Below are 13,578 nucleotides of genomic sequence, written 5' to 3'. Positions count from 1 at the left end.
CCCCCACTCTGGCCCCAGGAGGGGCAGCAACATTACCACTCCAGCTTGGTAGGCGATGGCAGTGGTGACCAGTGACAATGCTGCACAGAAGAGGTTGACTATCCAATGCAGATAGAGGATGAATGATTTCATCTGTGCAGCCAAGGTATGGCAACCACCTCAACACTAAACTCACAGCTAAAATAACAGAAATGTGCCAAGAGTGAGAGGGAAGGATATATAGAGAGAAACAGATACAGAGAGAGAGGTGGAGATTTATACAAAGACAGAAAGACATAGACCAAGGGAGGGAGATGCAGAGAGGGACAGAAAGGAGGGGGAGAAGCAGATGGCCCAATATTTCGAGAGAAAGCTAGAGATAGAAACAGGCAAAGAATAGCAGGAAAGAAAACGCAGCCTGCATCAGTGACCACAAAAGCTCATGGACTGAGCCGCTGATGCCAGTGGGCATGGAGTTACTTGCGCTGGTGAAGCCCTCACCTGTTTTGGTGGTTTTTTGGCACTTTCAGCCATAATCCCATTCACAGTGCTGCACTGGTGCCCAAGTGCATACTGCAGCTCCGCAGCGATGCAGTGACATCTGGGCTACTTCCTGCCAACTGTTTCTGTTTTTATACTTGAGCTGTATAAAGTTTCTGATTAATCGGGCTGTGATGAAGAGATTTACAAATGGACTATTTTTTGCTGCAGAATTCTAATGCAAACAGCAACATTGGTTGCAAAACCTGCTGTCAGAATTTGTAAACTCACCTACAGGCCCTTTAGCTTTGGACGAATTACTAGATGAAATACTGTCGGTCAGTCCCAAGCACAGATGCGCCTCAGTGTTTTCATATTACGCTCGGAGGTCAATGAACAGGCATCCAATCGTGTCATCCTATTAATAGAGCTGAAGAATCCTCCCTGATTACAGCAATTATGTCTATGATTGGGACATTAGTTTAATTGCCCATATAAAGCCATTAACTTTGACCTGCCAATGTAAATCCTCTTGACCTGTGTTTGTGCCCACTGTGCTTCATCCAGCTTCCAGTACAATGCAGCTCCACGATCACAGAAGCAGTAGACTTGAAAATACAATGTCGCTATTCAGGATTCTATTATAAGAGAACAGGAGTGTGAGATTAGGTGGTGGCACAGGCAATTGTTTCTTTGTGACATTCATGTCAGTTTGGTTCAGTTGACGGCACTCGCCTCTGTAGTCACACAACTGTGGATTTGGGTTCTGTAACAGGACAGCCAACAACAAATTGCATTTGCATAGTGGCTATATTGTTGTAAAATGTTCCAAAGCACTTCGCAGGAATGCCATCAGATCAAAAATTAACCCCAGAAGGGGGCAATATTAGGACAGGTGACCAAATGTTTAGTCAAAGAGACCTTACGAACATACGAATTAGGGACAGGAGTAGACCACTCGGCCCTTCAAGCCTGCTCCAGCATTCAATAAATTCATTGCTGATCTGATTGTAACCTCAACTCCACATTCCTGCCTACCCTCAATAACCTCTCACCCCCTTGTTTATCAAGAATCTACCTCTGCCTTAAACATATCCAAAGACTCTGCTTCCACCTCCTTTTGAGGAAGAGAGTTCCAAAGGCACTCAGCCCTCTGAGGGAAAAAAAATTCTTCTCATCTCTGTCTTAAATGGATGACCCCTTATTTTTAAACAGTGGCCTCGAACACTAGATTCTCCCACAAGAGGAAACATCCTCACCACATCCACCCTGTCAAGGCCCCCTCAGGCTCTTATATGTTTCAATCAAATTGCCTCTTACTCTTCTAAACTCCAGCAGATACAAGCCTAGCCTGTTCAACTTTCCTCATAAGACAACCTGCCCAATCCAGGTTTAGTAAACCTTCTCTGAACTGCTTCAAACACATGTATATACTTCCCTAAATAAGGAGACCATTACTGCACACACTACTCCCAGATGTGGCCTCACCAATGTTCTGTATGACTGAAACATAACCTCCCCACTTTTGTATTCAATTCCTTGCAATAACTGATTACACTCTATTAGCTTTCCTAATTAGTTGCTGTACCTGCATACTTTTATGATTCATGTGCTAGGACACCCAGATCCCTCTGCATCTCAGAGCTCTACAATCTCTCACCATTTAGATAATATGCTTCTTTTTTATTTTTCCTACCAAATTGGACAATTTCACACTTTCTCCCATTATAGTCCATTTGCCAGGACTTTGCTCACTCAGTTAACCTATCTATAACCCTTTGTAATCTCCTTACGTTCTTTTCACAACTTACTGTCCTACCTATCTTTGTGTCATCAGCAAGTTTAGCAGCCATACCTACGGTCCCTTCTTCCAAGTCATTTATATAAATTGTAAAAAGTTGAGGCCCCAGCACTGTTCCTGTGGCACACCACTCGTCACATCCTGCCAGTCAGAAAAAGATCCATTTATGCCTACCCTTTGTTTCCTGTTAGCTAGTCAATCTTCTATCCATGTTAATATGTTACTCCCTACATCACGAGCTTTTATTTCTCGCAGTAACCTTCGGATGTGGCCCCTTATCAAATGCCTTCTGGAAATGTAAGTACAGCACATCCACCGGTTCCCCTTTATCCACAGCATATGTTACTTCTCCAAGGAGCTCCAATAAATTGGCTAAACATGATTTCCCTTTCACAAAACCTTGTTGACACTGCCCGATTACCTGAATTTTTTCCAAGTGTCCTGAGATAGCATCTTTACTAATAGCTTCTAACGTTGTTCCAATGAGAGATGTTAGGCTAACTGCTTTCTGTCTCCCTCCCTTTTTGAATAATGGAGATACATTCACTATTTTCCAATCTAGTGGAACCTTCCCCGAATCTAGGGAATTTTGGAAAAATAAACCAATGCATCAGCTATCTCACGCGTCACTTCTTTTAAGACCCTAGGTTGAAGTCCATCAGGATCTGGGGATTTGCCAGCCCGCAGCTCCAACAATTTGCTCAGTACCACTTCCTTGGTGATTGTAATTTTCTCCAAGTTCCTCCCTCCCTTCCACTTCCTGATTTACAGCTATTTCTGGGATGTTGCTTGTATCCTTTATAGTGAAGGCTGATGCAAAATATTAATTCAATGTATCTGCCAGCTCCCTACTTTCCATTATTAATTCCCCAGACCTCACTTTCTATAGGACCAATGATCATTTTATTAACTCCTTATTTTTTGAATAAATATTTCTTGCTAGTATTCTCTTGTACTCTAATTTTTCCTTCCTTATCAATCTTTTGGTCATTCTTTGCTGTTTTTTTAATATTCTGTCCAATCTTCTGACCAGCCACCCATCTTTGCTTAATTATATGCTTTTTCTTTACGTTTGATACCATCTTTAACTTTTTAGTTAACCACAGATGGTGGGTCACTCCTTGGAATTTTTCTTTCTTGTTCGAATGTATCTATTCTGTGTATTCTAAAATATCCCCTTAAATGTCTGCCACAGCATCTCTATTGACCTATCCCTCAACCTAATTTTACCCATTCACATTAGCTAGCTCTGCTTTCATGCCCTCATAATTGCTCTTGTTTAAGTTTAAAATACTAGCCTTGGACCCACTCTTCTCTCCCTCAAACTGAATGCAAAATTCAATCATATTATGATCGCTGCTACCTATGCTTCATTATGAGGTCATTAATTAATCCTATCTCATTACACAATACCAGGTCTAGTATAGCCTGCTCCCTGGTGCGAGAATGTGCGGTTCTAAGAAACTATCCTGAAAACATTCTATGACCTCCTTGTTTAGGCTGTCCCTGCCCATTTGATTTTTCCAGTCTATATGCAGATTAAAATCCCACATGATTATCACCTTACCTTTCTGACAAGTTCCATTATTTCTTCCTTTCTACCCCGTCCTAATGTGTGGTTACTGTTAGGGGCCTGTACACCATAAGTGACTTGTTGCCTTTATCATTTCCCATCTCTACCCAAACTATTTCTATATCCTGATTTCCTGAATTTAGGTCATCCCTCTCTAATGTGCTAATACCACCATTGATCAACAGACCTACCCCTCCACCTTTTCCTAGCTTCCTGTCCTTCCTAAATCTCATGTAACCTTCAATATTCAGGTCCCAATCTATGTCACCCCACAGACAGGATTTAACGAGTGTCTCAAAGGAGAATAGAAGGAAGTGGAAAGGTTTAGGGAGGGAATTCCAGAACTTGGAGCCTGGATGGTTAAAGGCACAGCTGTCAGTGGTGGACTGAAGGGAGTGAGGGTGCACAGGTGACCAGAATTGGTGGAAAACCAAGATCTCAGAGGTTTACAGGCAATGTTCCCTCTAATATCTGTTTGCTGTGCGCAACTGGCTTGTTGCACAGCGTGGTCCCTTTAAGATTGCTGTGAAGCCACGTGTACGCGCATCTTAAAGGGATCATTGCTGGTACGTGGCCTGTATCCTCCCTGTGTGCTACATTCTAGGTTGCTGCGTGGCCACACCTTTGTACATCTCAGAGGGTACATCGATTATTTACAGGTGGAACTGTGATTAAAAGTACTTATTTGTGTGAAACCCGTTTTCAGTTTTATTAATCAAATTTTACCAAGTTAAAATATTAAGGAATATGGTTAGCAGTTTTTTTAAAAGCGTGTTCTAGAGTGCTGCCTGATGGCATCGATTCATTTGCGTTCCATGATATGCAAATGAGCTTGAGTGGAAGCTCAGGGGGAAAAAAAATACTTTTCAAAATGGATAAAAATTTGGGCACCAATTGCACCCGAAGCAGAAACTCTGCTGTAATGTCCTTCAAGGTAAGGAGGCCATCGTCTTTATCCTCTCCGGCCTACGGGTGGCTCTACTCTGCGCTATTTGATGGCTTCTGAAGTGGGAGAGCACGCCTTTTGCTTGCGCCAACAATTGCTTTAGTTGTTATGGATGGGCACTAAGTGCAGTCTAGTCAATATCACCCACATCCCATGAAACAGGTATTTAAAAAAAAAGGCTTTGAAATACCCAGTCACTCCAAATGAAATCAAACGGGCCGTCAATATTACAAGTCCTGGAGGAAGTGTAAATTTTATTAACTAATTCTCACTGTCTTTATAGAGGAGCCGGATCAATATCTGCTGAGAAGCGGGATGTGGGGAATCACCGAGCTATCAATGCTGCTGCTTAATTTACTTTTTAGAAGTTGCCAGAAACCAAAGTTACTGCCCCTTAAAGTGAGTGATGAAAAGTGGAGCAGGGGTCAGGGAGCCCAATGACAGGTTAATTAAACATGGATTCTGGATGGAGTAGACTAGATAGGCTAAATGGTTTTTAATCGAACTTTCTTGCGTTCTTAAAAAATGTGAATATGTTTGTTGGGGGGGGAAAAGGTATATTTTATTCTCAGACTCCTGATGCAAGCTGTGAACAGCTTAAACTATTGTTCCTTTGAACTGTTGATTGCATTATTCCAAAACAATATAAACCCTTGATAGTACAGAGAAGTTCCTCTGTATCCTGCTCCTTACAAACAGTCCATAATTTATTTTCCATGGGTTCAGCCAGTTCAGGATAGGCTGTCAGGCCAGTCCTTATGGAATCCAATCATTTTTGCTGAAAAACATATTTGGACGAAAAAAGGTATTTTGCTTTACACTCATCAGGACAATCGCAAGAATACCTCTGTCAGGGGAAGCAACAACTTTATACTGTATGAGAAGAGAGTGCTGATTGGTTGGCAAGTGGAATCTGGCAGAGACATTGCCACGAAGAACGTACCAGTTAATGGCGACTGATAGTTAACTGCCAAGCATTGTTTGAAATTTAAACCAGGCAACTTTTCTCTGGTCAAGAGTCAAGCTGTATGGCTTAAATTTCAAACAATGTTTGGCAGTTAACTGTCATTCACCATTAACTGGTGCATTCTCCAGGGCGACACTTCTACCAATCAGAGTCCACTTGGAAACCAATCAGCACTCTCTTCTCATACAGTATAAGCTTCCCCGGACTTTGGTATTCTTGTGGTTGCCCTGATGAGTGCAAGACAAAAAGCTTCAACAAAATGTCTTTTTTCAGCCATATTCAAGTCTTGTACTACCAAACAGCTATAAGTTATTTTTATTTGTTCCTGGGATATGAGTGCCACGGGCAAGACCAGCATTGATTGTCCATCCCTAAATGCCCTTGAGAAGGTGATGGTGGCCTTCTTGAATTGCTGCGATTGTAGGTACACTCACAATGTTGAAAGGGAGGAAGTTGCAGGATTTTGACCCAGTGATGGTGAAGGAATGACCATATGTTTCCAAGTCAGGATGGCGTGTAACTGGAGGGCAACTTGCAGGCGGTGGTGTTCCCACCCACCTGCTGACCTTGTCCTTCTGGGTGGGAGAACTTATGGATGTGGAAGAACTTATGGATATGGAAGATGTTATTCAAGGAACTTTGGTGAGTTACGCAGTGCATCTGGAAGATAGGACTTGATGAAGGCACTGTTACCCACCTGTGAGCGAGTTGGAAAGAAAAATGCTCAACATTGTTGGGAACTTTCAAAGCTTCCTCTCAACTAGAAGGGACTATATTTCTATATTCTATAAATCATAATGTAGGTATATCGAAAGAGTATTCAAGAATACACCGCACTCTTGCGTTTCCACCTTAAGTACAAAAATTCTTATGCTAGGACAGGTCTTTGTCTAGCAGGTATATTATTAACCTTCCTTAGAACCTTTGAATTCTGAAGAAGAGTCAAATTCGACTCGAAAGGTTAACTCTGTTTCTCTCTCCACAGATGCTGCCAGACCTGCTGAGTATTTCTAGCACTTTCTGTTGTTATTTCAGATTTCCAGCATTCGCAGTATTTTGCTTTTATGTAATTTAGCGTGTTTAGCCTTTGGCTGCAGTACTAAGAGTGACTTGTTGTTTATTGTCGGTAACTTATACATTGGGCCCATCAATGCTGATTACAAGTAGCAATTTTTTACACAAAATTGATTCCTCTTGGCGTGTTTAATGTCCTGAAATTTGTTAGCAAGCATCACCTCATTTTCGTAACTAGCATAACATTTTTCTTCCAAAATAAACCTTGAGGTAACGCGATGCTTGAGGCCTATTGAACAGATGAAGCCTGTCAGAGTTTCATTAATATTGTTGCCACCCTGAGCAGCTGTTAGGTTCAGAGAATGCGTTTTATTTTGTCTCCGGCTCCCCCCCGACTCTTTTCCTGTTGTATGCCAAGATAAGCTGTCACCAGTCCCAGACAGGCTAGAAATATTATGATTGTCAGCTAACACGATTCTTCCACAGTGTCTGAGCAGAATGAGAATTTGCTGCCTTTGAGGAGCCACACTATTCATCTTTATCAGTACACCAGGCGCTCACCTCGAGCGTTAACCCCGTAGTGAACTTATGTGTCGTTAACTGGTAATTTCACTCCATGAGCACCCTTGAGGCCTACTCAGAAAGACTATTTTTTCCTCTAAAGAATTAATATTTAATTAAACTAATTTGAGGGCATAATCACGTGCTTATTAAGGTAAAGGGAACAGCTCACTTTTACATATTGGGCAGAGATCAGGCACTCCTCTTGTTACTTTTGTCACGGGCTAGATGCAGGGTAAAGCTACCGCTCGCTCCGAAAGCGCCTTTCGCAACTTTAGGATGTCCCAAAGTGCTTTACAGCTAATGTGGTATCTTAGAAGTGTAGTCATTATTGTAATGTAGGAGATGCGGCAGCCAATGCCCACAGCAAGCTCCCACAAGCAACAATGTGATGACGACCAGATCATCTCTTTTTCATGGTGTTGCTCGGACTCCTTGTGGCACTGCGGTAGCGTCCCTATCTCTAGGAGCTCCTTGTTCAAGTCCTACGCCAAGTCTCGTTGGCCATGGAAGGAGAGAATCCTTCCACCACCCCCGCCACCCACTATTCCCCAAAGGGACAAAAAGTGTGTGTTATGTGTGTGAGAATGTGTAAAAAAAAAAGGTAAGAAGCACCTTTCTGCATTTCTTTGTGATTTTTGTTAGCCAAAGGTATGAATGGATATGAAACAAAGGCAGGCTTATAGAGTTAGGTCACAGGTCAGCCATGATTTCATTGTATGATGTGGAATGGGCTTGAGGGGCTAAATGGCCTCTTCCTGTTCCAACGTTCTTATCCTTTGCATCCAAATGAGAGGGCAGATGGAGCCCTGGTTTAATGTCTCAACCAAAAGACGGCACCTCTGACAGTGCAGCACTCCCTCAGTCCTCCAGAATGAAATTTGGACCCACAACCTTCTGACTCAGAGTTGCTCCCACTGAGCCACCACTCAAACTATGGAACAGCGTTGGGAATCTCCTCGGGAGTTCTTATAGATGGAAGGAACTCCCAACCTTTACCAGGCCATGTCCATGTGTTTTGGGCAGTTGGCCTACTTTCGGTACTCTGGCATGCTCCTGACAGAGAAACAGCAGGATGGACCAAAAGGAGATGCGGACTTTTAGACTGAAATGTTCTTTTAAAACAATAAGGATTTAAAGTATAGAGAGTTTGGCAGACTTGTGTGCCAGTGTTCCAATCTTTAAGGGTTGCACTACTGGACAAACACCACGTAGACCCTGGCAGTTTCCACCATTGTCAGTGGTGAAGGCAGTGGACAATATCTCCATGATCTTGTTAATGACATGCACTTAGCTTTATTTCTCTTCATTTTTCTGCAGGGAACCCTGCAGAAGTTTGTGGATGACCTCTTTGAGACCATCTTCAGCACGGCTCACCGAGGGAGTGCGCTGCCTCTCGCCATCAAGTACATGTTCGACTTTCTGGACGAGCAGGCGGACAAGCATCAGATCCATGACCCGCACGTCAGACACACCTGGAAGAGCAACTGGTGAGTACTGAGAGTGAAGGCACTGTGCGTGGGTGGGCTGAGGGGGCCATGCCAGCATGTGTAAATGGTTGGAATTCGTGCCACTGGGAACGATGGAAGACCTGGTGGTGTTGAACGAGTTTTTCAATGTTGAGATACCCACTTGAAGAGGCCAAGATCTGTACAGTAATGGTTATCTATCGTCTTGTGAGATGATGGTTTGCGTTGTGGTGGTCAATTCTGTGTTAAGTATCGCCTGGTGTGACTCAGGAGCCCCACTCTGGCATGGCAGTCTCTTCCACATTTGCTGCAGAGAAAGATAGTGGGCTAAGAAAGTGCATGATTCACTGGACTCTGTTTGCTCTGGACCCTCTTTTCAGACAGCTGAGCTTTTCCTTTCCACTCGCCTTTTCCAATGTCCTTCCGAACAGTCAGCTTCCAGAGGTCAGCAGCTGTCTCCCAGTTGTCAGTGTCAATGTCCGCCACTTTCATATCTCGCTTGTCTGCAGACAGAAAGTCCATGTACATACATTGGGCTTGTTTCAGCTAAACAAAATAAGTGACAGCCATTCGCTGACTCATTCCTCAGGGCAATGCCTTGACCAATCAGAGTCAAGCCGCCTGGTTTAAATTCCAAATAATGGTTGGCAGTTAACTGCCAGTCACCATCAGTGGTGCATTCTCCATGGCAACGCCACTTGCCAACCAATCAGCATTCTCTCCACATAAGTATAAATAGTTATTTTCCCCCCTTATATTGGTAATCTTGCGAGTGTCCTGATGAGTGCAAGACAAAAAGCTTAGACGTGTCTCTTTTTTCAGCATTACTCAAGTTCAGTGCCGCCAAATGACTATAGGCATGGATTTATTTGAGTCGACTGGTTAGGGTACTGAATCAACTAGAAGTCCCATTGGATATCAGCAACAGCAACTTGCATTTGTATAGCGACTTCAATGTGGTAAATGTCATAAGGCACTTCACAAGAGCATTATCAGGCAACGATTGACACCAAGTCCAAGACTGGGACATTAGGACAGACACGGTAGAGACATGGTTGTGTTACTGAACCAGTCCCCCAGAACGAAAAAACAGTAAAGCTGAGAAATACAAATACTGGTCCGAACTGGTCTTGTGTACCTGAAAATGGAACACCAATAAAAGCTGGGAAATAAGAGTACTGGTCCGAGCTGTTTTTTTCCTACTGTGGGGGGAGCTAGGCTAATAATTCAGACTGCATTAATAAACAAGTGATAGAATGGTTTGATTATGCGCTGTTCATTCTATTTAGTTTACCCATTCCAAACCAAGGCAAGATATGAGCGAGGTTTGCAGAGGTCAGACTGTTTTTCTCTCTCCCTTGGTTAGAAAGATAAGAAACTCCATTCGTTTTTATTTCTCAAGCCCCTCAACAAAGTGTGTTTAAAAACGGCTGAGATAAGTCAGGCTAGACTGTAGCATCTTCCTTATCACTTCGTGCCCCTCATTGATTAAATTGCTGGAAGATTAAGTACTCATTTAAAAGTAATAAAAAATAAAGCAGATGCTTACTTTCTACAAGGCATAATGTCCTTAATTGTGTGGAAGTTGCTTCATTCATCACACGCGAGAGAGGGCAAAATATCCACAACAGCAGTCTGCTGTTTCTATGACACCAGGAGAATTGATTATTATTTTTTTTAAATGAGCAGTTTCCCTCCATACCCTGTTTTGATTCTCTCCCCCTTCTCCTGAAGGTGTCAATTCTTGCTTGGAAATGGCTTCCATGGTGCAGTCAGGACTCTGGTACCTCACCTTGGTGGTCATTTCTTTGTACAAATGAACCAGGACAGTAATCGTCGGGGATGCGGGTGCATCATTTGACAGTGAGGTGAATCACGGCGATCTTGGAAAGGAGGAAGGGTATTTAAAAGCTTGGTGAAAGAGGTAGGTTTTACAGGGGGTGTTAGAGGAGGAGAAGCAGTGGGCCATCGGCAAGCAATCTCTGCAGGTGAACCTAGGCACCTGGACCGTAAGAAGTAGAAGCAGAAGTAGGCCATTCGGCCCATCGAGTCTGCTTTGCCATTCGTGGCTGATCTGATAATCCTCAATTCCACTTTCTTGCTTTTTCCCCAAAACCTTTGATTCCCTTACTGATTAAAAATCTGTCTATCTCAGCCTTGAATATGCTTAACAACCCAGCCTCTACAGCTCACAGCAGTAAAGAATTCCGCAGATTCATTACTCTCTGAGAAAAGAAATTCCTTCTCATCTGTCTTAAATGGGCGACCCTTTACTCTGAGATTATGCCCTCTGGTCCTAGACTGTCCCACAAGGGGAAACAACCTCTCAGCATCTACCCTGTCAAGCCCACTAAGAATCTGTTGAAGGGTCATGAGGACTCGAAACGTCAACTCTTTTCTTCTCCACCGATGCTGCCAGACCTGCTGAGTTTTTCCAGGTAATTCTGTTTTTGTTTTGGATTTCCAGCATCCGCAGTAGTTTTTTGTTTTTATTTATGTAAGAATCTTATATGTTTCAATAAGATGGCCTCTCATTCTTCTAAACTCCAATGAGTACAGGCCCAGCCTACTCAACCTCTCCTCATAAGAAAATCCCTCCAAACCCAGGATCAACCGTGGTGAACCTTCTCAGGACTGCCTCCAATACCAGTACATCTCCCCTTATAAATGGGGACCAAAACTGTTCACAGTATTCTAGGTGTGGTCTAACTAGTGCCTTGTATAGTTTTAGCAAGACTTCCCTATTTTTATATTCCATTCCCTTTGGAATAAAGGCCAATATTCCATTTGCCTTCCCTATTACCCTGAACTTGTATGCTAGCTTTTTGGGATTCATGCACGAGGACCCCCAAATCCCTCTATGTTGCAGCTTTCTGCAGTCTTTCTCCATTTAAATAATATTCAGCTCCTCTATTCTTCCTGCCAAAGTGCATAACCTCACACTTTGCTACATTATATTCCATCTGCCATGTTTTTGCCCACTCACTTAACCTATCTATACACCTCTGCAGACTCTTTGTGTCATCCTCACCACTTGCCTTCCCACCTATTCTTGTGTCAGCCGCAAATAGTACATTCACTTCCCTCATCCAAGTCATTAATATATATTGTAAATAATTGTGGCCCCAGCACTGATCCCTGTGGCACTCCACTAGATACAGGTTGCCATCCTGAAAATGCCCCTCTTATCCCAGCTCCCTGTCTTCAATTAGTTAGCCAATCCTCTATCCATGCTAATATACCACCCCCGACACCATGGACTTTTATCTTATCAAGTACCTTTATGTGCAGTACCTTATTGAATGCCTTTTGAAAATCAAAATATATTACATCTACTGGTTCCCCTTTATCTATCCTGCTTGTTACCTCCTCAAGGAATTCTAATACATTTGTCAGGCATGATTTCCCCTTCATGAAGCCATGCTGCTGACTCTGATTGATTATATTGTGTATTTCTAAATGCTCTGTTATTACATCCTTTATAATAGACTCTAACATTTTCCCAATGACAGATGTTAAGCAAACTGGCCTATAGTTACCAGTTTTTATCTCCCCTTTTTGAATAAGGGTAGTACATTGGCAGTTTTCGAATTCTCTGGGACTTTTCCAGAATGTAATGATTCTTGGGAGATTACTACCAGTGCACCCACTATCTGTGTAGCTACTTCCTTTAATACCCTAGGATGCAACCTATCAGGTCCAGGGAACTAATTGGCCGTTAGCCCCATTAGTTTCCCTAGTACTTTTTCTCTAGTGATAGTTATTGTGTTTATTTCCTCCCCTCCACTTTTGGCCCTTGATTATTTAGTATTTTTGGAAATCTATTAGTGTCTTCTACCATGAAGTCTGATGCAAAGTATTTATTCAACTCCTCTGCCATTTCCTGGTTCCCCATTATTATTTCCTCAGCCTCATTCTCTAAGGGGCCTATGTTCACTTTGGCCTCTCTCTTCCTTTTTATATATTTAAAGAATCTCTTACTGTCCATTTTTATATTACTTGCTAGTTTACCTTCAAAGTTTATTTTCTCCCACTTTTTTTTTTTGGTCATTTTTTGTTGGTTTTTAAAACTTTCCCAATCCTCTGGCTTACCATTAATCTTTGCCACATTGTATGTTTTTTCTTTCAATTTGATACTATCCTTAACTTCCTTGGTTAACCATGGTTGGTTTATCTGCTTCCTAGAATCCTTCTTCCTCACTGGGATATATCTTTGTTGTGAGTCATGAACTATTTTCTTAAACATCTGCCATTGTTCATCAACTGTCTTCTTTGCTAAATTATTTTCCCAGTCCACTGTCCTCATTGCTTTGTAATTACCCTTATTTAAGTTTAACACAGTTGTTTCCGACCCAAGTTTCTCACCCTCAAACTGAATGCTAAATTCTACCATGTTATGGTCACTATTTCCTACGGGACATTTTATTCTGAAATCATCTATTAAACTTGCCTCATTAGAAATGACCAGATCCAAAGTAGCCTGATCCCTGGTTGAATTCACAACATATTGTTCTAGGAAACCGCCCTGAATATACTCTATGAATTCTTGCTTGTGACTACCTCTGCCAATTTGATTTTCCCAATCTACATGAAAATTAAAGTCACCCATGATTAATATACTGCCTTTTTTACATGCCCTCATTATCTCCTGATTTATTCTCTGTCCTACATTATAGCTACTATTAGGGGGCCTATAGACTACTCCCACCAGTGTCTTCTTCCCCTTGTTATTTCTTACCTCCACCCATATGGATTCTACATCTTCCAACCCAAGATCATTTCTTGCTA

General features: G+C 42.3%; 1 protein-coding gene across 4 annotated transcripts in view; it reads left to right on the top strand.

The window, feature by feature from the left end:
- Positions 1-13,578, top strand: part of plxna4 (plexin A4) — a 675,025-nt gene that overhangs the window by 645,801 nt on the left and 15,646 nt on the right. For all 4 annotated transcript variants that reach the window (XM_078553048.1, XM_078553047.1, XM_078553046.1 and 1 more), the window contains exon 29: positions 8,642-8,811. In XM_078553048.1, the coding sequence (XP_078409174.1) occupies positions 8,642-8,811 (170 nt within the window). The remainder of the gene's footprint in view (positions 1-8,641; positions 8,812-13,578) is intronic.

This window comes from Cetorhinus maximus, chromosome 12 (assembly GCF_964194155.1).
Source record: "Cetorhinus maximus chromosome 12, sCetMax3.hap1.1, whole genome shotgun sequence".
In the NCBI taxonomy this organism is placed as follows: domain Eukaryota; kingdom Metazoa; phylum Chordata; class Chondrichthyes; order Lamniformes; family Cetorhinidae; genus Cetorhinus; species Cetorhinus maximus.
Note: the sequence above shows the minus strand (reverse complement) of the source record. Positions and strands in the feature narration are given on the sequence as shown.